General features: G+C 39.6%; 1 protein-coding gene across 2 annotated transcripts; it reads right to left on the bottom strand.

Annotated features, from left to right (window-relative positions):
• LOC122454627 (UDP-glucuronosyltransferase 3A1-like) lies at positions 1–26,319 on the bottom strand. Of its 2 annotated transcripts, XM_043489239.1 has the most exons (5): positions 26,261–26,319; positions 15,910–16,024; positions 7,613–7,844; positions 761–980; positions 1–401 (listed from the first exon to the last, which is right to left on the bottom strand). In XM_043489239.1, the coding sequence occupies exons 2-5, from the start codon at positions 15,946–15,948 to the stop codon at positions 125–127; spliced, it is 768 nt and encodes a 255-aa protein (XP_043345174.1). In that variant the 5' UTR covers positions 15,949–16,024; positions 26,261–26,319; the 3' UTR covers positions 1–124. The 2 variants fall into 2 exon arrangements, with proteins under 2 accessions (XP_043345174.1, XP_043345173.1); XM_043489238.1 differs by lacking the exons at positions 15,910–16,024; positions 26,261–26,319 and adding an exon at positions 8,106–8,901.

Here is a 26,319-nt window from a genome sequence, read left to right as displayed (position 1 = left end):
GTAGGGGAAATGGGTGTTCTATCATCAAGTAAAAGTGAAGAGGAGGAAGCAAGGACAGTGCTGGGGAAAGACTTCAAAGGGCCAGTGGCTCCCCAGCACACTCTCTCCAAGGCTCTACTGGGCCTCAGGCCTTCTTCAGCTTCCTGGCCCCACACAGCCACCTGGCCACCAGGCCCAGCAGCTTCCCACAGAGCCATGTGGTGCCCAGGGTGACCACCAGCAGGAACAAGAGGACGTCCAGTAGGTACTGCTCATACCACGGCTGCTGGAAGGCATGGGGCTCGAGGTGGGCTGCACCCCCTGTCTGGAGGATGTGGTCGATCCAGCCCACCAGCCGCTGGGCGGGGGTCAGGGGCTGCGAGCGTCTGATGATGATGGCGGCCTCTGCGGCAGATTTGTACCTGTAGACAGAGACAGAGGGGAGGTGTTAACTCAAGTGGTCTCAGAATTCTTAGACACCTTGTATCACACACACAGGCACATACACACTTTCTACCATAGGCACAAAAGACTTCCTTTCAAGGAAAATTGTTGGCCTGGTCTTGCCACTGTCCAACTGAGTCTGCTTGAAAAGTTCAAATTGATTCTTGCATGCAAAGACCCATGCTTAGTGTTGAAAGTGCTAACATGTAAAAGTACACCAATATTATTCTGTGTCCTGGAAGTTTCAGCTTTTACTACACTAAGACCCACGTAGTGTCCATCATGGCTTACACCTCCGTCAAGCATTAACGAACCACAAGCCCCGAGAGCTGCACACCTCTTGTCTTCCATGACTTGCTTCATCTTCAGAGCCAATGTCTTGGCCTTCATCTGTTCTAACTGGATAGAGACACTGAACTTTTTGGTTTCTACTCGGAGCACATTTTCATGCTGGTCTGCAAAGACAGGAATCCCCACCATGGGCACACCATGCTGGATGGCCTCCATGACACTGTTCATCCCACCTTGGGTGACAAAAAGGCGGATGCGAGGGTGCGCTGTTGCAAATTAGGAAGAGAGCAGGACACCTCAGGATGAAAAGTTTCAGGACAACAAGCAAAGCAACAAGGGTAAAAAGAATGTAAAAAGGGATCTCAACATGCTGTGAAAAAAAATGAATTTACTGACTTATCTCAGGACACATTCAAGGGTGAATATTCTTTTTTTTCCATTTATTTTTATTAGTTGGAGGTTAATTACTTTACAGTATTGTAGTGGTTTTTGCCATACATTGACATGAATCAGCCATGGATTTACATGTGTTCCCCATCCTGAATATTCTAAGACACAGATTTTGTTCTTGTCTCTGTACAGAAACTTCTCACCTCAGCCCTAATCCATCTAAGACTCAGAACCCAGGGAAAGCTGCAGAGAAGAGTGATAAGCAAGGCATATTCCTCCCCCCACCTATTCATCCATCCATCCATCCATCCATCTCTACCGTGTCTCTTTGCTTCTCATCTCTGTTCTCTCTCTATTACTCTCTCCCACAATCATTCTCTACATCTCTGTTTCTCTCTCTCTCTCTTTCTGTCTCTTTGTCTTTAGGTCACTTGATCTTTTGCTCTCTAGGTCTCTCCCTCTCTTCTCCACTGCTTATTCATATCTCATTTATCTGAATTTTTAACACTATCATTGACATAACAACTCATGTGGCATTTATAAAACTTACCACTACAAGTATTTTCTCCTCAATTTTATGAGAAATCTCTAAGGTAGGGAATAATGGGCCATACATTTCATCATTTCCAGTTCCTGTATGCCTACCCCACCCTTACTTTTGTTATTGTTCAGTCACTCAGTGGTGTGCAATTCTTTACGATGCCATGGACTGCAGCATGCCAGGCTTCCCTGTCCTTCACCATCTCCCACAGCTTGCTCAAACTTATATCCATCAAGTTGGTGATACAATCCAATCATCGTGTCCTCTGTTGCCCCATTTCCTCCTGCCTTCAATCCTTCCCAGCATCAGTGTCTTTTCTAATAAGTCAGCTCTTTGCATCAGGTAGACAAAGAATCAGAGCCTCAGCTTTAGCATCAGTCCTTTCAATGAATATTTAGGATTGATTTCCTTTAGGATCGACTGATATGCTTGCAGTCCAAGGGGCTCTCAAGAGTCTTCTCCAACACCACAGTTCAAAAGTATCATTTATTCAGTGCTCAACCTTCTTTACAGTACAATTCTCACATCCATACATGACTACTGGAAAAACCATATATGGACATTTGTAGGCAAAGTGATGTCTCTGCTTTTTAATACACTGCCAAGGTCTGTCATAGTTTTTCTTCCAAGGAGCAAGCGTCTTTTAATTTCATGGCTGCAGTCACCATCTGCAGTGATTGTGGAGCCCAAGAAAATAAGTCTGTCAATGTTTCCCATCTGTTTGCCATGACATGATGGGATCGGATGCCATCATCTTAGGTTTTTTGAATGCTGAGTTTTAAGCAAGCTTTTTCGCTCTCCTCTTTCACCTTCATCAAGAGGCTCTTTAGTTCCCCTCTACTTTCTCCCATAAGAGTGGTATCATCTGCATATCTGAGGTTATTGATATTTCTTCCAGCAATCTTGATTCCAGCTTCTGCTGCATCCATCCTGGAATTTCACATGATGTACTCTGCATATAAGTTAAATAAGCAGGGTGACAATATACAGCCTTGACCTACTTCTTTCCTCCTTTGAGCCATAAATCAAATCCCTTATGAATATACAGTGGAAGTGAGAAATAGAGTTAAGGGACTAGATCTGATAGACAGAGAGCTTGATGAACTATGCACGGAGGTTTGTGACATTGTACAGGAGAGAGGGATCAAGACCATCCCTATGGAAAAGCAATGCAAAAAGGCAAAATGGTTGTCTGAGGAGGCCTTACAAATAGCTGTGGAAAGAAGAGAAGCAAAAAGCAAAGGAGAAAAGGAAAGATATTCCCATTTGAATGCAGAGTTCCAAAGAATAGCCAGGAGAGATAAGAAAGCCTTCCTCAGCGATCAGTGCAAAGAAATAGAGGAAAACAACAGAATGGGAAAAACTAGAGATCTCTTCAGGAAAATTAGAGATACCAAGGGAACATTTAATGTAAAAATGGGCTCAATAAAGGCCAGAAATGGTATGGACCTAACAGAAGCAGAAGTTATAAAGAAGAGGTGGCAAGAATACACACAGAAGAACTACAAAAAAGATCTTCATGACCTACATCAACCACAATGGTTGTGATCACTCACCTAGAGCAGACATGCGGAATGTGAATCAGTGGGCTTTAGAAAGCATCATATGGAACAAAGCTATTGGATTGATGAATTCCAGTTGAGCTATTTTCAAATCCTGAAAGATGAATGTCTGTGAAAATGTGCTTGCACTCAATATGCCAGCAAATTTGGAAAACTCGCGGCAGTGGCCAAAGGACTAGAAAAAAGGTCCGTTTTCATTCAATCCCAAAGAAAAGGCAATGCCAAGATGCTCAACTACCACACAATTGCACATCATCTACACACGCAGCAATTTAATGCTCAAAATTCTCCAAGCCAGGCTTCAGCAATACGTGAACCATGAACTTCCAGATATTCAAGCTGGTTTTAGAAAAGGCAGAGGAACCAGAGATCAAATTGCCAACATCTGCTGGATCATCAAAAAGCAAGAGAGTTCCAGAAAAACATCTATTTCTGCTTTATTGACTATGCCAAAGCCTTTGGCTGTGTGGATCACAATAAACTGTGGAAAAGTCTGAAAGAGATGGGAATACCAGACCACCTGACCTGCCTCTTGAGAAATCTGCGTGCAGGTCAGGAAGCACCAGTTAGAACTGGACATGGAACAACAGACTGGTTCCAAATCGGGAAAGGAGTACGTCAAGGCTGTATATGGTCACCCTGCTTATTTAACTTATATGCAGAGTACATCATGAGAAACGCTGGGCTGGGAGAAGCACAAGCTGGAATCAAGATTGCCGGGAGAAATATCAATAACCTCAGATATGCAGATGACACCACCCTTATGGCAGAAAGTGAAGAGGAACTAAAGAGCCTCTTGATGAAAGTGAAAGAGGAGAGTGAAAAAGTTGGCTTTAAAGCTCAACATTCAGAAAACTAAGATCATGGCATCTGGTCCCATCACTTCATGGCAAATAGACAGGGAAACAATGGAAACAGTGACATTTTCTTGGGCTCCAAAATCACTGGCAGATGGTGATTGTAGTCATGAATTAAAAGACGCTTACTCTGGAAGGAAATTTATGACCCAACCTAGATAACTTATTAAAAGGTACAGAGACATTACTTTGGCCAAACAAAGGTCCGTCTGGTCAAGGCTTATGGTTTTTTCCATGTCCATGTATGGATGTGAGAGTTGGACTGTGAAGAAAGCTGAGTGCCGAAAAAATTGATGCTTTTGAACTGTGGTTGTATGAGAGACTCTTGAGAGTCCCTTGGACTGGTCCAAGGAGATCAACCAGGTCCATCCTGAAGGAGAAAGTCCTGGGTGTTCATTGAAGGACAGATTGCTCAAAGCTGAAAAACTCCACACTTTGGCCACCTCATTGCGAAGAGTGACTCATTGGAAAAAGACCCTGATGCTGGGAGGGATTGGGGGTGAGAGGAGAAGGGGATGACAGAGGATGAGATGGCTGGATGGCATCACCGACTCGATGGGCATGAGTTTGAGTAAACTCCGGGAGTTTGTGATGGACAGGGAGGCCTGGCGTGCTGTGATTCATGGGGTCGCAAAGAGTCGGACATGACTGAGCAATTGAACTGACTGACAGACTGTTGTCCCATGTCTGGTTCTAACTGTTGCTTCTTGACCTGCATACAGGTTTCTCAGGGGGGCAGGTAAGGTGGTCTGATATTCCCATCTCCTTAAGAATTTTCCGCAGTTTGCTGTGATCCACACAGTCAAAAGCTTTAGCATAATCAATGAAGCAGAAGTAGATATTTTTCTGGAATTTTTTGGCTTTTTCTATGATCCAACAGATGTTGGCAATTTGATCTCTGGTTCCTCTGCCTTTTCCAAATACAACTGAAACATCTGGAAGTTCTTGGTTCATGTACTATTGAAGCCTAGCTTGAAGGATTCTGAGCATTACTTTGCTAGAATGTGAAATAAGTGCAATTGTGTGGTAGTTTGAACATTCTTGGGCATTGTCCTTCTTTGGGATTGGAATGAAAACTGACCTTTTCCAGTCCTGTGGCCACTGCTGAGTTTTCCAAACTTGCTGACATATTGAGTGCAGCACTTTCACAGCATCATCTTTTAGGATTTGAAATAGTTCAACTGGAATTCCATCACCTCCACTGGCTTTGTTCCTAGTGATCCTTCCTAAGGCCCACTTGACTTCACATTCCAGGATATCTGGGTCTAGGTGAGAGATCACATCATCGTGGTTATCTGAGTCAAACATCTTTTTTGTATAGTTCTTCTGTGTATTCTTGCCAGCTCTTCTTAATATCTTCTGCTTCTCTTAGGTCCATACTATTTCTGTCTTTTATTGAGCCCATCTTTGCATGAAATGTTCCCTTGGTATCTCAAATTTTCTTGAAGAGCTCTCTAGTCTTTCCTTTTCTATTGTTTTCTTCTATTTCTTTGCACTGATCACTGAGGAAGGCTTTCTTATCTCTCCTTGCTTTTCTTTGCAATTCTGCATTCAGTTGGATATAGCTTTCCTTTTCTCCTTTGCCTTTCAGCTATTTGTAAGTCCTCCTCATATAACCATTTTGCCTTTTTGCATTTCTTTTTCTTGGGGATGCTTTTGATCACCGTTTCCTGTACAATGTCATGAACCTCCATCTATAGTTCTTCAGGCATTCTATTAGATCTAGTCCCTTTAACCTATTTGTCACTTCCACAGTATAATCATAAGAGATTTGATTGATTTTGGGAGGGATTGGGGGCAGGAGGTGAAGGGGATGACAGAGGATGAGATGGCTGGATGGCATCACCGACTCAATGGGTATGAGTTTGAGTAGACTCCGGGAATTGGTGATGGACAGGGAGGCCTGGTGTGCTGCGATTCATGGGGTCGCAAAGAGTCAGACACGACTGAGTGACTGAACTGAACTGATACCTGAATGGCTTAGTGGTTTTCCCTACTTTCTTTAATTTAAGACTGAATTTGGCAATAAGGAGTTTCTGATCTGAGCCACAGTCGGGTTCCAGTCTTGTTTTTGCTGACTGTATAGATCTTCTCCATCTTCAGCTGCAAAGAATATAATCAATCTGATTTCAGTATTGACCATCTGCTGATGTCCATGTGTAAAGTTGTCTTTTGTGTTGCTGGAAGAGGGTGTTTGCTATGACCAGTGCGTTCTTTTAACAAAATTCTGTTATCCTTTGCCCTGCTTCATTTTTGTACTTCAAGATCAAACTTGCCTGTTACTCCAGGTATCTCTTGACTTCCTACTTTTGCATTCCAATCACCTAAGATGAAAAGGACATCTTCATTTGGTGTTAATTTTAGAAATTCTTGTAGGTTATCATAGAATTGTTCAACTTTAGCTTCTTTGGCATTAGTGGTTGGGGCATAAACTTGGATTACTGTGATATTGAATGGTTTGTATTGGAAACAAACTGAGATCATTCTGTCATTTTTGAGCCTGCACCCTCATTGAGAGAAAACTAAAACAAGTGTTAATGAAGAGTTCATTTCAAACTCTGCGTCTCAATAGGGATGTGAATCAGAATCCAGTTGGTTTCTTTGGAAGGGGGACTTCTTTTCCCTACCCCATGCCTTCTTAATTCAGTGTTCAGAACTCTCTATCTTAAATTCCCCAATATGTTTTTGAACCACAATCTTGGCTATGATGCTCTGATTCAGTCAGTGTAACAGTGAGGAGTATCCAAAAAAACAATAAAGAGACAAAGAAAACCTTTTTGGATGTAATGAGCTCTCTACCACCAAAGGATTTAATGAACCAAATAACCAGCTATGAGATTACTGTTTGGCATGTAGATATTATGGTACACCCTTCAGACACCACCAGCATCAACTTTGTAAAGGTATGAGTTGCTCACACCTGTGGTACTAAGAAGAATGTATCAATATGTATGGATATATGTTTGTATAATGGCACATGGCTGATAAGGAGAATGGGGAGGCAGAGGGTAGATCAATAGCATCACCAAGTCAATGGACATGAATTTGAGAAAACTCTGGGAGATAGTAGAGGACAGAGGAACCCGGCATGCTTCAGTCTTTGGGATTGCAAACAGTTGGACATGATGTAGCAATTGAGCAACAACAAAAAACTCTGGCTGAACAAGGGCTCAAGAGACCATGGGAAACAGTGACAATGTGCCCCCTTATATGAGTTCTCAGACAAACTGTTGAAAATCATCTTGGATTGTGTTTGAGCAACCCTCTTTAGTGCCAGATAAAGTATGGTCAAAATAAACTGAAAGTGATAGCACTTCTGACTGCAGGTATCAGAAATGGAAAAGAAGAGGAAATGCTGTTTGGGGTATTTTCGAGGTATAGCCTGATTTCTCAACAACTCCAGTTGGCTGTTCCATTCCTTGGAATACTTACCTTCATTTATCAGCCACTTCTTTTCATGCTAACAGGATTGCCTAACTAGAGGTCAGAGCCCTAATGAACCCCAAAGATACATAAGGACGAGAGAAGTAGACTTGGAAAGTCCTTACCCAAGAGGTCATTCTGAGGAAGCCAGTCCGTGATTTTTACGTTTGCTGCCAATTTGACATCTTTGGGCCAATGAGAAGGCTTACACTTCCATACCACCCCTTGAGGGAGATGAGCAAAGGCAGCACTCATCTCCTTGAGAATCTCCTGGGACTGATATCTGCTCACGATGGAGCCCAAGGCCACAAGGACAAAACCAGAGTCTCCAAATTTGGCAATGAAATTCTCAAGTTCCTGCAGAGAGGTAGGAAAGGAAAGGAGGTGAATAATGTTGTCAATGAAAGCCTAGACGGCCAAAAAATGAAAATCATCTATTTACTGAACATACTCTCCTGTTAACAGTTAGAGTTTACTGCCTTGAAACTGTTCTTCATAGCCTCTAAGACAGCTCAGTGCCCTCTGCACCATGCTCAGATCCTCTGGATAGATGGCCTTGAAGAAATTTTTATGAAACCTTGGGACACATTTTCCCATATAAATACTTTAAATACTCACAAATGGATGTGAAGAGAGCTTTAGGTAACCAGCCGCCATGATGGTGCACATTGCACAGAGGTACTTAAAGACTGCAGCACCAACGTCTAGACCCAGAGCGTCCACGTATAACAATGTTTTATGGAAGAGGAAAGTTGAAGTGGTGGGAATCTCTTTCTTCATTGAAAACATGATCCCAGTACCAGAGTCATCCTCAACTCTCCTTCTATGTCCAGGCAGATACAGTCATTCAGGAGTATTCCAATGTCAGATCAGAGGAGCTGGAGCCTGGGGGAGTGTAGCCTGCTGTCCTGGCCCATTTGGGCCTGGTGGGCCTTCTGGGGACTGAGGTAGACATGCTGGGAGAATATTCTGCTGTAAGTCTCCTTCATAATCTTTTTAGAAACCTGTATAGCTTCTTTGTTGAGGTATCTGTTCAGGTTTGTGGATCATTTTTTAATTGATTTTTTCTGTGTTGTTGAGTTCTAAGTATTCTTTGTATATTCTTAACATCAGTCTTTACCAGGTAGGTTTTCAGCAAATATTTATTTCCAATCTGTGGTTTCTCTCCTGATTCTCTTGACAAGGTCTTTCTCAGGACAGATAAATTTCAATTTAACATACTTATCAACTCTTTTAAAGTACTTATTAACTCTTTATTTCTTAGAATATATCCTAGGTTTTATGTCTAAACAGTAATCACCAGACTCTATTTCATTTAGATTTTTTCCTATGTTATCTTCTAGGCATTTTATACTTTTCCATTTTATATTTAGGTATATTGATCCATTTTTTAGTTAATTTTTGTTAAGCAGGGAAGGTCTGGGTCTAGATTCAATTTTTTTGCATGTGAATGTCCAGTTGCTCCAGCACTTTTTGTTGAAAGTATCTTTTCTCCGTGGTATTGCCTTTAATCCACTGTCAAAGATCAGTTGACTAAATTCATGTGCATCTTATTTGTCTATTCTTTTTCTAAGACCACACTGTCTTAATTACTGTCCTTCACAGTAAGTGGCAAAGGTGAGTAATGTCAGTTCGTCAACTTTGTTCTGTCTTCAATATTGCACTAGCTCTTCAAGCTTTTTGCCTCTCCATACAAACTTGAGGATCAGTTTGTCAATATTCACAAAATAACTTACTGAGGTTTTGATTGTGGTTTACAGTGAATCTTTAGATCAATCTGAAGAGAACTGACATCTTGACAACATTGAGTCTTCCTATCCATTAACATGGAATATCTCTCCATTTATTTAGTTCTTTGATTTTTTTTATCAGAGTTTTGCATGTCTTCTCATATAAATTTTATATATATTTTATTAGATTTATTTTTAAGTATTTCATTTTGCAGAATGCTAATATAGGTGGTGCAGTGGTAAAGAATCCGCCTGATGATATAGGAGATGCAAGTTCAATCCTTGGGTCACAAAGATTCCCTAGAGAAGGAAAACGATTATTCTTGCCTGAATAATCCCATGGACAGAGCGGCCTGGTGGGCTACAGTTTATGGGGTTTCAAAGAGTCGGACATAACTGAGCAAGCATGCAATATATAATATTATGTTTTAAATTTCACATTCTCTCTGTTCATTGCTAGTGTATAGGAAAGGGATTGGTTTTGTACATTAAACATATATTCTAAAAAAAAAACAAATAAACAAAAAAACCATATATTCTGTGACATTGCTATAATTACTAATTAGTTCCAGGAGTTTTTTCTTGACTTTTCTGGATTTTTACATGGACCATCCTGTTATCTGTGAATAAAAACAGTTTCATTTCTTCCTTCCTAATATATTTGATTTTTGTTCCTTTTTTTTTCTTTTTTGGTCTTACTGCTTTAACTGGGACTTTCACTAGAAGTTAAAAAGAGGTGGTTGTGGCCAGTCAGCCAGAACTAGCTCCAGGATCCCCTGGGGTTCTGCAGTCAGTGGCATCATGACCCAACCTTGCCAACCAGCAGCTTGCCAACTGCCCCACAAAGCAAGGCCTGGCAACCAACTGGACCAGAGTCAACTCACACCTACCAGAGCATCCACAGTAGTCAACCTGCCACAACATAAGAATCCATGCAGCCCAAACAAAGGATAGTCCTAAAAAATATAGCTCTGGTAAGCAGGGTGGGGGGTGTGCACCGCTGTGACATATAGGATGATTCCTACAAAAGATCCCTTCTCCAAGGTCAGGAAGAGTAACTAACCTAACAAGTACATAGAAATTAAAATAGCAAATTAGGCAAAATGAAGTTACAGAAGAATATGATCCAAGCAAGTATTAATAAATAAGATACTTAAGTGAAATAAAGATAGCAATCTACCAAAATAAAGAAAAGAATTCAAGATGATGATCATAGAGATGATCAAAGTATTCAGGAGAAGAGGGGATAAACAAACTGAGAAGTTAGAAGTTTTTAACAAAAAGTTAGAAAATATGAAGAAGTACCAAATAGAAGTGAAAAATACACTAACTGAAGTGGAAAATGCACTAGAAGGAACTGACAGAGTAGATGATACAGAGGGATGGATCAGTGAACTGGAAGACAGAGTAATGGACATCACTGAAGCTGAACAGGAAAGAAGAAAGAATCAAAAGAAATGAAGACAGTTTGAGAGACCTTGGGGACAATATCAAACATACTAACACTTTATAAGGGTCCAGAAGGAAAAGAGAGAGGGAAAGGGGCAGAGAATATTTATGAGGACATAATAGCTGAAAACTTCCTTAACCTGGGAAATGAAATAGACATCCAGGTACAGGAATCACAGAGTCCCAAACAGGATAAACCCAAAGAGGACCATACCAATGCACACTGTAATTAAAATGGCAAAAGTTAAAGAGAGAATAATAAATGCATCAAGAGAAAAGCAACAAGTTACTTACAAAGGAACTCCCATAACAGTATCAGCTGATTTTCAGCAGAAACTCTGCAAGCCTGAAGGGAGTGGCACAACATAGTTAAAGTGATGAAAGGGAAAAACCTACAAACAAGAATACTTTCATTTAGATTTGATGGAGAAATCAAAAGTTTTACAGACAAGCAAAAAACTAAGAGAGTTTAGCACCACCAACCCAATGTTACAAGAAATGTTAAAGGGGCCTCTCTAAACAGAAAGGAATAGGCCACAATTAGAAACATGTAAATTACAAAAGGAAAAACACATTGGTGAAAGTAAATATACAGTAAAGGTAGTAAATCAACCACATGCAAAGCTAGTATGAATACTAAAGAACAAAAGTAGTCAAATTGTCTATTTCCACAACAAGCAGTTAAGATATACATAAAACCAAAAAAGAAGTAAAATATATTGCAAAAAAGCAGTTATGAGGGGAGAGGGAGTAAAAAGCAGACTTGATAAAATGCATTTGAAATTAAGACTAGCAACTTAAAATAATCACATATATAAATGGATTGCTACATACAAACCTCATGGTAATCACAAATCAAAAATCTATAATAGATACACACATAAAGAGTAAGAAATTTACACATAACACTAAAGATAGTCATCAAATTATAACAGAAGAGAACAAAAGAAGAAGAAAGGAACAAAAAACTACAAAAACAACCCTAAAACAATTACCAAAATAGCAATAAGTACATACCTATCAATAATTACTTTAAATGTAAATGAATGAAATACTCCAAATAAAAGACATAGAGTGGCTGAATGGATACAAAAACAAGACCCATATATATTCTTCCTATAAGAGACTTACTTCAGATCTAAAAACACAGACAGACTGAAAGTGAGGGAATGGAAATAGGTATCCCATGCAAATGGAAATCAAAAGAAAACCAGGGTAGCAATACTTACATCAGACAAAATAGACTTTAAAACAAAGACTATAATAAGAGAAAAAGAAGGACATCACATAATGATCAAGGAATAAATCCAAAAAGAAGATACAACAATTATAAATATATATGCACCCAACATGATGTTGTTGTTTGGTTGTTTAGTCACTAAGTCGTGTACGACTCTTTGCAACCCCATGGACTGTAGCCTGCCAGGATTCTCTGTCCATGGGATTTCCCAGACTAGAATACTGGAGTGAGTTGCCATTTCCTTCTCCATGGGGGATCTTCCACCTAAATACATAAAGCATATATTAACCAACATATGTTGAGGATGTGGGAAAGTTGCAACACTTACATTGTCAGGAATGCAAAATTGTGCAGTCACTATGTAAAATAATACAGAGAATCATCAAAAAATTAAAAATAGAACTAATAAAATAATCCAGCAATCCTAGTTTTGTGTATATACATAAACAAATGGGAATTAAGATCTGAAAGAGATATCTATATTCCCATGTTCACTGAAGCACTATACACAATAGCCAAGATGTGGAAACAACCTGAAATGTCCATCAAAAGACAAATGGTTAAATAATATGTAGTATAAACATCCTCTGTAGTGTAAGCCCCCTTCTCCTTCTGCTTTCTATCTGCCTTCAGTCCATGGGGTCACAAAGAGTTGGGCATGACCTGGTGACTGAACAACAACAGTATAAACATACAATTAGCTTGTGAAAGCTTCATAAACAAGGAAATTTTTCAATATGTGTAAACATGAATGAAACTTGAGGACATTATGCTAAATGAAATGTCAGTCACAAAAGGGCAAATACTGCAGGATTTCACTTATATAAAGTATCTAAAATAACCAAATTCATAGACTCAAAGAGTGGAAGCTGGTTTCCAGGGACTGGAGGAAGGGGAAATGGGTAGCTACTTTTCAATGGAGGCAGGGTTTCGGTGAAGCAGAAAGAATAGGATCTAGAAATCTGCTATATAGCATGGCACCTATAGTCAATAATAATGTGTTGCACTGTTAAATACTTGTTAAAAGGGTAAATCTCGTATTAAGTGTCTTACAACAGAAAAATAAAATACAAAATTAAAAAATTAAATGAAAAGATTTATACTAGGTGTTTTTCCTATCTCACTCTACTTAAATCCCAGGATCCCAGTGGCAGGAGCAGATACCAATTCTGCACTGAAGACCTCTGCATGAAATTCACACTCTCAGGTTTTTATTTACCTGTGGTACTGGTCTAACAGTTTGACCATTAAGCCTCCAACATTCACAGTGTTGGGAAGCAGAGGCCGAGCAAATTCAAAGGCAAAGTCAGAATTAACAAACCACAGCTCTGCTTTCTTTAGAAGATGAGATAAAACTGGCCTAGAACCTTCCTGGAAATGTTCCTTGATGGTGTTGTCAAAGGTAGAGTGTATTTGCCACTGCTCCACAGAGAAAACAAATGACATCAGAAAATTCTTCACTCTACCCCAGAAGTCCATATGGTCAGTTAGGAAAGACTGGAATACTGGAACATAAGACAAGGGGCTTGGCAGGCCAATGTCCAGTCTGCTAACCGATGTGGGAAGAATGGACACAAACAGCTTCTCAAGTTTCTCAGCAATTAGAAATGAACACAAGTCAAAGGCATCAACAACTATCAGGTTGAAGTTCTCATTCTTTAAGGAATCCATGATATCACATCTCCTTAGCAAATAACTGCATTGAGTCCCAAGTATTTCCATTAAATTTACAAAGTGTTCAGATTCTTTTCTGTAAGAAAAAAAAATTAATAACAAATACTCACTGGAGGTCTTAATTTCACAATTTTTAGGATAATCTTCAGCTCAAAGAAAACATCCCAGTTAAGAAAGACAGCCTATTTTTACCCACCAATTTTACTGCTGTCCAAGAAATATCCTCTATTCTATCACTCTGGTCCAGGTGTTTCTACTTCCTAAAATATACTCACTTCTTCCCTTCTCCTTTCTTTGACCAAACCAAATTCACCCACCATCATGCCAATTCAAGGTCCCTCTGCTTTGGGAGTCATCACCTACTGTAGCAAATCTCGTGGTTTCATGTCTATTTGAAATATTCTGTGATGTTCTGTTTTATTTTCATCTGTATAATGACTTACGAGCAACTGTCTTGTTTTCCAGCCAAGCTGTGAAAGTAACTTCATGACAGAGTCCATCAATACTGATGATGATTTTGCTTTTTTAAAACCACATTATATATCCTGCATCTGATAGCTTGTCTCACACAAGGAACTTCCTGATACTAATATTAGAATACAAATTCTAAACTGAATATGAGATTTATATCCTTCTAATGTAAAGTTAAATGATTTAGAACAAACAAAAATGAAACTTTGTTTGAAACTTGTTAACAGCCTTTCCACTTTATGCTCACCGGGGTATTTATAGAAGTTAATGCTCAATTTTTACTGACAGGAAATTAAGACTCATTTATTACCCTATTCCAGGAACTATTCTCCATCATGGTTTTTCCATCACTGCCTGCAAAGAAAATGATCCTTTTTGTATAGCACAGGGAGAAATAGACAAGAATGTTTGTGGCCAGGTGTTTTGAAGACCCATGGGCCTCCTCGTCTAGCAAAGGACTGAAAGAATCAATGGCTCAGCAAACTCATAACCTGTACAACACTACACCATGTCAGCCCACTTAAAGAAAGCCAACAAGGTTGATAATTCATTAGCAATATGAAGATCTCTACCTGCTCTTTAGAATAAACATTGAGTGATGGTGATTAGCTGAAATTATCCTCTATTATATTTTTTAAAGATTCTACATAAAGAATGATTGCCAAATATCAGGGAGAAATTCAAAATAGGAAGTACAAAGTCCTCAAAAGTAGAACATTAATCCTATCTGAAATTAAGTTGGATTCATTGAAAAAGATTACAAGACGACACGGTGTGGTGTCCCCATGAACTATAGCCCACCAGGCTCCTCTTTCCACGGAATTCTCCAGGCAAGAAAACTGGAGAGGGCAGCCATTCCCTTCTCCAGAGGATCTTCCTGACTCAGGGATTGAACCCAAGTCTCCTGCATTGCAGGCGGATTCTTTACAGTCTGAGCCATCAGGGAAGCCTTGTGCTCAGTATATTCCACCACATGTGTGTGTGTATAGAACCAGTCTTCAAAGAAATCAAGTTGCAAGAGAAGAAACAAGACATAGACTTTAAAAACACAGGCCTAACAACACAAGGCAACAGAAAGTTTCAAATGAGTACTTTAGACCAGATCTTTTAAAGTGGAGAGAATCTGATCTTCTAGTTTTAGAGAGTAAGAAAGTTTTAAGAAAAAGTCAGATTTGAACACAACCTTGATAGTGAGTAGAATTTTTAAAGAAAGGGGGTGGGTTAAGCCACTGCAATTAGCCAACTGAGCCATGGATTTTATCTTTCTTCTTATATGTCAAAGATAAAGAACTTTCTATACATCCTAGGTGATGACAAAAACTCTCAGGCTCATCTCTCACTGTGCTTCTTAAAGGTATTTGAGGTATTTTTAATGTATTTAAAAGAACAGCATTTAAAGGTATGAAAACAAATCAATGTTCATGATGAGTGTTTTTCCATTCTTGAATTTATATAAGGAGAATGGAGAAAAAATAAGTATAAAATGGTGGGTAGGGTTTGTTTTATCAACAATGAGAAGTTAAGTTGTCTATCTCTCCTGTGTTGGGGAGAGTATACACAAAGTCTATAAGTGATGTATCGCCAACAAGATCCAGGAGCAACAATCCCTCACAACTATCCGCCACAACTAAAAGCAGAAATTCATGATTTTCACGGAAAAAGGACAGTATACAGTCTAGATAGTATGAAGACCATCTGCTCCATCCATCCACCCACCACCCCATATCATTCATCCTTCTCTCCATCCATTTATCCATCAACTCATCTATTGCTCTTAAATGTATTCCCAGTATCCATATACCCATCCATTTATTTGAATCACTAAAATAATAGGTTTTTCACTGAGAGAATAAATTACCTGCTGTGCAAAGCTTCTGTCACAAACAAATCCAGACATTTCCTTATTTCATTTTCAAGATCTCCAGGTGAATGCCAACTGATAACTTGGAATGAGTGTTCCTCCTTTTCTAAATCTAAGAAAACACCAACAGGGAAATATTTAATATGTCACATAACTCAGATCAGTATTAGCATGATATCATAGTCTACTTATTGCAATAATTTTATATATATTTAGATGTTTTCTTCTTGAATTTTTTCTTGCCCTCTCATTCCTTTAATCCTATGACAATACTTATTAAGAACTTCACAAATATTCAGTCACTATTATTCCTTTAAAGTGTTAGAGTTTCCATTTAAAGCCTTTGGTTAAAGGTATTCCTCATTTTACTGGTGAGAAAACAAAGATGAATGGGGTGCCAAACAAACTGTCAAGGATGCACATGTGGTAAGTAGTATACTTTGTATTAAAGTTATATATAAATGTGTATATAATATATATACATATACTTGTGCACACATATACGCTATAAAAAAAAAAAAAGGTCAACATACAGTGGGGAGGATTCTGGGAAGATGATAGAGTAGGAAGCACCAGAAATCTGTCTCTCCACCTAAACAACAAATGCACTGGCATAATCTCCTAAAATAATTATTTTGGAACTTGAAGTCCATGGAGGGCTTGCAACTTCCAGGGTGAAAATATCAATAACGTTGACAAATATTTAGCTAGAAATACTCAGAAAAAAAGAGAGAGAGAATACTCAAATTACTAAAATACAAAATGAAAATGGTGTCATTGCTCTAATTATACAGAAATTAGTATTATAAGAAATACTCTGAAAAACTGTACACCAACAAATTGGATAATCTAGATGAAATTTTAAAATTCCTAGAGACATAAAACCAATTAATAGTAAATCACATAGAAATAGAAAATTTGAATAGATTTATAAGTCATAAGGAAATTAAATCAGCAGTCAAAATCTCTCAATAAAATCACGTCTGGATTCAATGGTTTCACTAGTAAATCCTACCAAGCATTTAAAGAAGAAATAATACTACTCCTTCCCAAATTGTTCCAAAGAGCTGAACAGATGGAAACACTTCCAAACTCATTTTATGAAGCCAGTATATCCCTGATACCAAAGCCAGACAGTTCAGTACAGTTCAGTCACACACTCGTGTCCAACTATTTGCGACCCTATGGACTGCAGCACACCAGGCTTCCCTGTCCATCACCAACTCCTGGAGCTTGCTCAAACTCATGTCCATCAAGTTGGAGATGCCATCCAACCATCTCATCCTCTGTCGTCCCCTTCTCCTCCTGCCTTCAATCTTTCCCAGCAGCAGGGTCTTTTCTAAGGAGTCAGTTCTTCACCTCAGGTGGCCAAAGTATTTGAGTTTCGGCTTCAACATCAGTCCTTCCAATGAATATTCAGGACTGATTTCCTTCACGATTGACTGGTTTGATCTCCTTACAGTCCAAGGGGCTCTCAAGAGTCTTCTCCAACACCACAGTTCAAAAGCATCAATTCTTCGGCGCTCATCTTTCTTTATAGTCCAATTCTCACATCCATACATGACCACTGGAAAAACCATAGCCTTGACAAGACAGACCTTTGTTGGCAAAGTAACATCTCTGCTTTTAATATGCTATCTAGGTTCGTCATAGCTTTTCTTCCAAGGAGCAAGCATCTTTTAATTTCATGGCTGCAGTCACCATCTGCAATGATTTTGGAGCTCAAGGAAATAAAATCTATCTCTGTTTGCATTGTTTCCCCATCTGTTTGCCATGAAGTAATGGGACCAGATGCCAAGATCTTTGTTTTTTGAACACTGAGTTTTAAGCCAGCTTTTTCATTCTCCTCTTTCACCTTTATCAAGAGGCTCTTTAGTTCCTCTTTGCTTTCTGCCATAAGGGTGGTATCATCTGCATATCTGAGGTTAATGATGTTTCTCCCGGCAATCTTGATTCCAGCTTGTGCTTCATCCAGCCTAGCATTTCACATGATGTACTCTGCATAAAAGTTAAACAAGCAGGGTGACAATATACAGGCTTGATGTACTCCTTTCCCAATTTGGGAAAGCCAGACAAGGGCACTACAAAAAAAGGAAACCTACAGACTAGTGTCCTTTATGAACATTGATACAAAAGCCTTCAACAAAAAAGCAGCAAATCAAATTCAACAGAATATGAAGAGGATTATACACAATGATTTATTCCTCGAAGGCAAAGATAGCTCAGTAAACAAAAACCAGTTGATAAAAGATACTAGATTTACAGAATTAAGGACAAAAATAACATGACCAATTCAACTGCTGCAGAAAAAGCATTTGATAAAATTCAACATCCATTTGTAATTTAAAGAAAAACACTCAACAAACTAGGAATAGAAGGAAACTACCTCAACTCTTCAGAGTCCCTTGGACTGCAAGGAGATCCAACCAGTCCATCCTAAAGGAGATGAGTCCTGGGTGTTCATTGGAAGGACTGATGTTGAAGCTGAAACGCCAATACTTTGGCCACCTGATGCGAAGGGCTGACTCATTTGAAAAGACCCTGATGCTGGGAAAGATTAAAGGCAGGAGGGGAAGGGGATGACAGAGGAAGAGATGGTTGGATGGCATCACCGACTAGATGGACATGAGTTTGGGTAGACTCCAGGAGTTGGTGATGGACAGGGAGGCCTGGCGTCCTGCGGTTCATGGGGTTGCAAAGAGTCAGACACAGCTGAGCAACTGAACTGAACTGAACTGAACCTCAACATAATAAAAACCATATATGAAAAACCAATAGCAAACATCATACTCAGTGAAGAAAGACTGAAAACTTTCCACTAAGGTCAGTAACAAGGCAAGGAGACTTCTTAACTATTTCCATTCAATATAGTATTGGAAGATGTAGCCAGAGTAGTCAGGCAAAGGAAGCAAGGAAGGAAAAAAGGGCATCCAAATTGGAAAGGAAGAAGTAAAAGAATATCTGTTCTCAGATGATGTAATCTTACATGTTAAAAACCCTAAAGATTCCACAAAAAAATGTTAGAACTAAAAAATGAATTCATCAAAGTAACAAGATAAAAAGTTCATACATAAAAATCAGTTGCATTTCTATACTATAAATGAATACTCTAAAATATTTTCAAAAAGAATTCCAAATACAATAGCATCAAAAAGAATAAAATACTTAGGATTTAGCTTAGCCAAAGAGTTGAAAGATTCGTGAAGTGAAAACTGCAAAGCAATGTTGAAGGAAATTAGAGAAGACAAATAAATGTAAATACATTCCATGTTCATGAATTGGAAGACTCAGTTGTTAAGATGTCGATACCACCCAAAATGATCTATAGATTCAACACAATCCCTATCAAAATCCCAATGATGTCTTTTGCAGTAATGGGGGGAAAAACCCATCTTAAAACTCCTTTGAAATCTCTAATATCTCAAATAGCCAATGCCACAAGCACCCATGCTCAGGCATGTCCCACTCTTTGAGACCCTATAGACTATAGCCCACCAGGCTCCTCTGTATGGAATTTTCCAGGCAAGAATACTGGAGTGGGTTGCCATTTAATACTCCAGGGGATCTTCCCGACCCAGTGATTGAACCTGAGTCTCTTGCATCTCCTGCATTGGTAGGCAGGTTCTTTACCACTGTACCACCCACAGCCAAAGCAATCATGAAAAAGAACAAAGCTGGAGGAATCACACTTCCTGATTTCAAAATTCACTGGAAAGCTACAATAATTAATACAGTATGGAACTGGAATAAAACAGACATGCAGACCAATAGAAAAAGAGCTCCCAAAAGCATTTTTAACAAGGGACCATGACCATTCAATGAGAAAGCAAAGTCTTTTCAACAAGTGATACTGGGAAAACTTGATCTCTACACACAAAAGAATAAAATCGTCAGTTCCAATTCAAGATGGTAACATACATATTGAATGAAGTAAATCAGACACAGAAGGAGAAATACCATATGGCATCCCTTATATGTGGAATCGAAAAAGAAACGATGCAAATGAACTTATTTACAAAACAGAAAGAGACTCACAGACTTAAAGAATGAACTTAGGGTTGCCCCAGGGGCGGGGGAGAAGAATGGAAGGAAGGGATAGTTGGGAAGTTCGGGATGGACATGTACACACTGCTATATTCAAAATGAACAACCAACAAGGACCTACTGTATAGCACATGGAACTCTGCTCAATGTTATGCAGCAGCAGCCTGGATGGGAGGGGAGTTTGGGGGAGAACGAACACATGTATATGTATGGCTGAGTCCCTTCACTGCTCACCTGAAGCTATCACAACATGGTTAACTGGCTATACTCCAATACAAAATAAAAAGGTTTTTTTAAAAAAGATGGTGATGTAGGAGGCTCTTGAACTTCTATTTGATGGCTTCATGAACCCATCATATTTGTAGCATACAGATCAATGCCCTCTGTAAGAAATCCAGGAGCTAACTGAGTGACTATGCATCTATTGAGCAAAAAAAGAAAACAGCACATCAAAATGGGTAGGAGAGGCTGAGACACAATCTTACCATAAACCCCAGCCCGGACACAACAACCCACAGTTGGGAAGGAACTCATAACTCCCAGCTTCTTCCTGAGAAGCAAAGGGTTTGAACCCCCACATCTGGAGCTCCAACATTTAAAATCTCTACTTGATGGACAAGCCCCCCAGTCCGCTAGATTTCAGAGCAGATGGCATTCACCTCCACAAGAAACACAAGGATATAGCAAACTAAGTAACAGGTTTCCACCTGCTCATGAGGATCCGCTATGGCTAACCCTCCTGGACCCAGCAGAGAGCAGCAGACTAACAAATCCTCAGTCTTTCCATGAAAGAGATCTACTTGCTTATCTTCAAAGTTATCATAACTGATTTTAAAAGAAATCCTACAAAATAATATGTATATATTATATAGTACGTTATATAATATATTATTGGGTCTATAACACATGGAAATGTAATATATTGTCAACAACAAAAAGAGCAGTGGGGCTGAGGAAAGCCAAACTGGGCCAAGAAAAAGAATCTAGATGGTACTAACACATAAAATTATGAGAAACACAAATTAAAAATACTAAGTTTGATAGAACAAAAGTTTTACATATATACTTTCCCTCCTTCATAAAAGATATAAAAATAATTTAAGTAATAACTATAACAAAGCATTGTTCAGTCTGTAACATTTACAGATGTAATGTGTATAACAAAAATGCCATTGAAAAGAGGACAATGGAGAACTATAAATGAGTAAGAGCTCTATATCTCACTGGAATTAAGTTAATAGAAATTTAATTAAGCAAGTGACTATGTATATGTGTATGTATATATATACATACACATACACATACACACACACACACACACATATACATACATGTGTCCAGTGGCTTAGTGGTGTCTGACTCTTTCCGGACCCATGAACTTTAGCCCACCAAGCTCTGTCCATGGAATTTTCCAGGCAAGAATACTGGAGTGGGTTTTGCCATTTCCTACTCCAGGGGATCTTCCCAACCGAGGGATGGAACCTGTGTCTCCTGCATCTCCTGCATCGGCAGGCAGATTCTTTACCACTTTAGCCACTTGGGAAGCTCACTTTGTATATATGTATGTATGTATACATATCTCTTGGCTGCACAGGGCAGCATGTGGGATCTTAGTTCCTTGACCAGGGATCAAACCCTCACCCCCTCTAGTGGAAGCACAGAGTCCTAACCACTGGACCTCCAGGGCAGTTCCAAGCAGGTGATTCTAATGAGATAAGATGTATACAGTAAGTCCTAGAACAACTGCTACGAAGACCTATAAGACCTTCTAGAACTTACACCCCAAAAAGACGTCCTTTTCCTTATAGGGGACTGGAATGCAGAAGTAGAAAGTCAAGAAACACCTGGAGTAACAGGCAAATTTGGCCTTGGAGTACAGAATGAAGCAGGGCGCAGGCTAATAGAATTTTGCCAAGAGAATGCACTGGTCATAGCAAACACTCTCTTCCAACAACACAAGAGAAGACTCTACACATGGACATCACCATCAACACCGAAATCAGATTGATTATATTCTTTGCAGCCAAAGATTGAGAAGCTCTATACAGTCAGCAAACCAAGACCAGGAGCTGACTGTGGCTCAGATCATGAACTCCTTATTGCCAAATTCAGACTTAAATTGAAGAAAGTAGGGAAAACAACTAGACCATTCAGATATGACCTAAATCAAATCCCTTATGATTATATAGTGGAAGTGAGAAATAAATTTAAGAGACTAGATCTGATAGACAGAGTGCCTAATGAACTATGGACAGAGGTTCATGACATTGTACTGGAGACAGGGGTCAAGACCATCCCCAAGAAAAAGAAATGCAAAAAAGCAAAATGGCTGTCTGAGGAAGCCTTACAAATAACTGTGAAAAGAAGAGAAGCAAAAAGCAAAGGAGAAAAGGAAATATATACCCATTTGAAGGCAGAGTTCCAAAGAATAGCAAAGAGATATAAGAAAGCCTTCCTCAGTGATCAGTGCAAAGAAATAGTGAAAAACAATAGAATGGGAAAGACTAGAGATCTCTTCAAGAAAATCTGAGACACCAAGGGAATATTTCATGCAAAGATGGGCTCAATAAAGGACAGAAATGGTATGGACCTAACAGAAGCAGAAGATATTAAGAACAGGTAGCAAGAATACACATAAAAACTGTACAAAAAAGATCTTCACGACCCAGATAATCATGATGGTGTGATCACTCACCTAGAGCCAGACATTTTGGAATGGGAAGTCAAGTGGGCCTTAGGAAACATCACTATGATCAAAGCTAGTGGAGGTGATGGAATTTCAGCTGAGCTATTTAAAATCCTAAAAGTTAATGCTGTGAAAGTGCTGCACTCAATATGTCAGCAAATTTGGAAAACTCAGCAGTGGCCACAGGACTGGAAAAAGCCAGTTTTCATTCCAATCCCAAAGAAAGGCAATGCCAAAGAATGTTCAAACTACCACACAATTGCACTCATCTCACATGCTAGTACTGGTGAAAATTCTCCAAGCCAGGCTTAAACAATACGTGAACCATGAACTTCCAGATGTTCAAGCTGGTTTTAGAAAAGGCAGATGAACGAGAGATCAAATTGCCAACATCCACTGGATCATCAAAAAAGCAAGAAAGTTCCAGAAAAACATCTATTTCTGCTTTATTGACTACGCCAAAGCCTTTGACTGTGTGGATCACAACAAACTGTGGAAAATTCTTCAAGAGATGGGAATATCAGACTACCTGACCTGCCTCTTGAGAAATCTGTATGCAAGTCAGGAAGCAACAGTTAGAACTGGACATGGAATAACAGATTGGTTCCAAATAGTACATCAAGGCTGCATATTGTCACCCTGCTTGTTTAACTTATATGCAGAGTACATCATGAGAAACGCTGGGCTGGATGAAGCACAAGCTGGAATCAAGATTGCCAGGAGAAATTTCAATAACTTCAGATATGCAGATGACACCACCCTTAGGCAGAAATCAAAGAACTGAAGAGCCTCTTGATGAAAGTGAAAGAGGAGAGTAAAAAAGTTGGCTTAAAGTTCAACATTCAGAAAACTAAGACCATGGCATCTGGTCCCATTACTTCATGTCAAATAGATGGGGAAGCAGTGGAAACACTGGCAGACTTTATTTTGGGGTGAGGGGCTCCAAAATCACTGTAGATGGTGATTGCAGCCATGAAATTAAAAGAGACTTACTCCTTGGGAGGAAAGTTATGACCAACTTAGACAGCATATTAAAAAGCAGAGACATTACTTGGCCAACAAAGGTCCATCTAGTCAAGGCTATGGTTTTTCTAGTAGTCATGTATGGATGTGAGAGTTGGACTAAAAAGAAAGCTGAGCGCCAAAGAATTGATGCTTTTGAACTGTGGTGTTGGAGAAGACTCTTGAGAGTCTCTTGGACTGCAAGGAGATTCAACCAGTCTATCCTAAAGGAGATCAGCCCTGGGTGTTCATTGGAAGTACTGATGATGAAGCTGAAACTCGAATACTCTGGTCACCTGATGTGAAGAAATGACTCATTGGAAAAGAACCTGATGCTGGGAAAGATTGAAGGCAGGAGGAGAAGGGGATGACAGAGGATGAGATGGTTGGATGGCATCACCAACTCAGTGGACATAAATTTGGGTAAACTCTGGGAGCTGGTGATGGACAGGGAGGCCTGGTGAGCCGCAGTCCATGGGGTCACAAAGAGTCAGACATGACTGAGTGACTGAACTGAAATGAAAACCAACTGCTAAGGAAAAAAAAGCAACTTTTAAAACAGTGAAGAAATTATTAAAGAATTTAAAATACAAAATAGAAAATATCCACTTAATGTAAAGAAGATAAAAAAGGGAGAAGACAGGAACTAAAATGGATGCAGAATTAGGATATCAAGAAGGAAGCCAAATGTTTGAACACAACTATAAACCAATTATGGATAACAGGGGTCTATAAAGCACTCCACCCAACAACAGCAAAATGTATTTTTTTCAAGTGCACACAGAACATTCTCCAGAACACACCATGTTTAAGCCATTACTAAAACACAATAAAAGAAAAAAAAATACATGGTTATTTTCTCCAACATAGTGGAGTGAAATTAGAAATCAGAAACAAAGAATTTGAGAAACTCACAACCACTTGAGCATGGAAACAGCAAACTCCTTAAGTAACACCAGTAAAATGATGGTGTAAGAATTTCTAGCTCCATCCCCTCCCAGAAACACCAATCTGAACAACTATTCGTGCATGAAAATAACTTCACAGGAGCTAAGGATTCCAGGCAGGGGATCACAGCACTTGGGCAAAGCACAGAAATGAGAAAAGATGTATTGAAGAGAGTAGGAATGCTAGATTCATATTACCCACATTACCTCTCCAGCAAGCCCAGGCAGCCCAGCATAGGGACAGCTACCTTTCCCATGGGAGAAAGAAAGTGAAGTAAGATCCAACTTTACCATGTACCCTGGCACTGGCCCACCCCAGTACAGAACTGACTTCCACGGTCAGAGATGCCTTCCATGGCACCAGGCTTCCCAGGCACTCCCACAAACCCAGGTCCCTGGCCCACCCTGTTGCCTGCCAGCTACCATGGTCCCAGACTCCTAAAGACTCTCACAACTCAGGTTTACCCCAATTATCAGGCCATGCATGTGCCGTGAAGTCACTTCAGTCATGTCTGACTCTTTTCAAACCCAAGGACTGCAGCTCACCAGGCTTCTCTGTCCATGAAATTCTCCAGGCAAGAATACTGGAGTGGGTTGCCATTTCCTTCTCCAAGGGATCTTCCCTACCCAGAGATCAAACCTGAATCTCTCACGTCTCCTGCATTGGCAGGTAGATTCTTTACCACTAGTGCCACCTGGGAAAAACAGGTGTAGTAGACAGCCTCTGAGGCTGCCCCTCCTCCTTCACATTCCTTCCTCCTGGTGTTCAAGCTCTCGTGTAACTCATCTCCCCTTGAGTGTGGGCTGGACCTCAGGACTTACTTCGAACAAGAAAAACATAGCAAGATTGTGTGCTCAGTAGCTCAGTTGCTCAGTCATGTCTGACTCTTTTGTGACCCGAAGGAGTGTAGCCCACCAGGCTACATGGGATTTTTCCAGACAAGAATACTGAAGCAGGTTGCCATTTCCTCCTCCAGGGGTCTTCCCGACCCCGACCCAGGCACCAACCTACATCTCCTGTGTCTTCTGCACTGCAGAGGGATCCTTTACCCCTGAGTCACTGGGGAAGCCCATAGTATCAGGCCAACCCCCGCAAATATGGACTGCCAACAAGCTTCCAAAAACCCAGGCTTTCAGCCTACCACAGCACCAGACTAGCCCCCATAGACGCAAGCTCTTCTGGAAAACTAAGGAGAGAGCACTCTCAAGTTCATCCTATAAGGCAAGCATTGTACTGATATCAATGCCAGAAAAACACATCTCAAAGAAATCACAGAACATATCCCACATGAATACAAATATAAAATTTTAAACCAAAATTTAAGGCAACTGAATCTAAAAATATATAAAATGGAATATATATCTTGACCAAGTCAATCAACATTCCCATGAAATGAGGTTAGTTTAACATTTGAATATCAATCAGTGAAATTCATGTTAGTAGAATAAACAAAAAATTATATATTCATACCAATACATATAGCAAAAGCATGAGATTCAGTCTCATCAAAATTAGAAATTGTGCTCTTCAAAAGACACTGCTATGAAAAAGATAAGCCATAAACTGGGAGAGAATATTTGCAAAGCTTATATCTGATGAAACATTTATATTCAAAATATATATTTAAAGGATTCTGAAAATTCAATAACAGGAAAACAAGCTACTCACCTTTAAAAAAGGGGAAAATTTTGGAATTCCCTGGTGGTCCATGGATTAGGATTCAGTGC

The sequence above is a fragment of the Cervus canadensis genome, chromosome 16, assembly GCF_019320065.1.
Source record: "Cervus canadensis isolate Bull #8, Minnesota chromosome 16, ASM1932006v1, whole genome shotgun sequence".
Lineage (NCBI taxonomy): Eukaryota > Metazoa > Chordata > Mammalia > Artiodactyla > Cervidae > Cervus > Cervus canadensis.
Note: the sequence above shows the minus strand (reverse complement) of the source record. Positions and strands in the feature narration are given on the sequence as shown.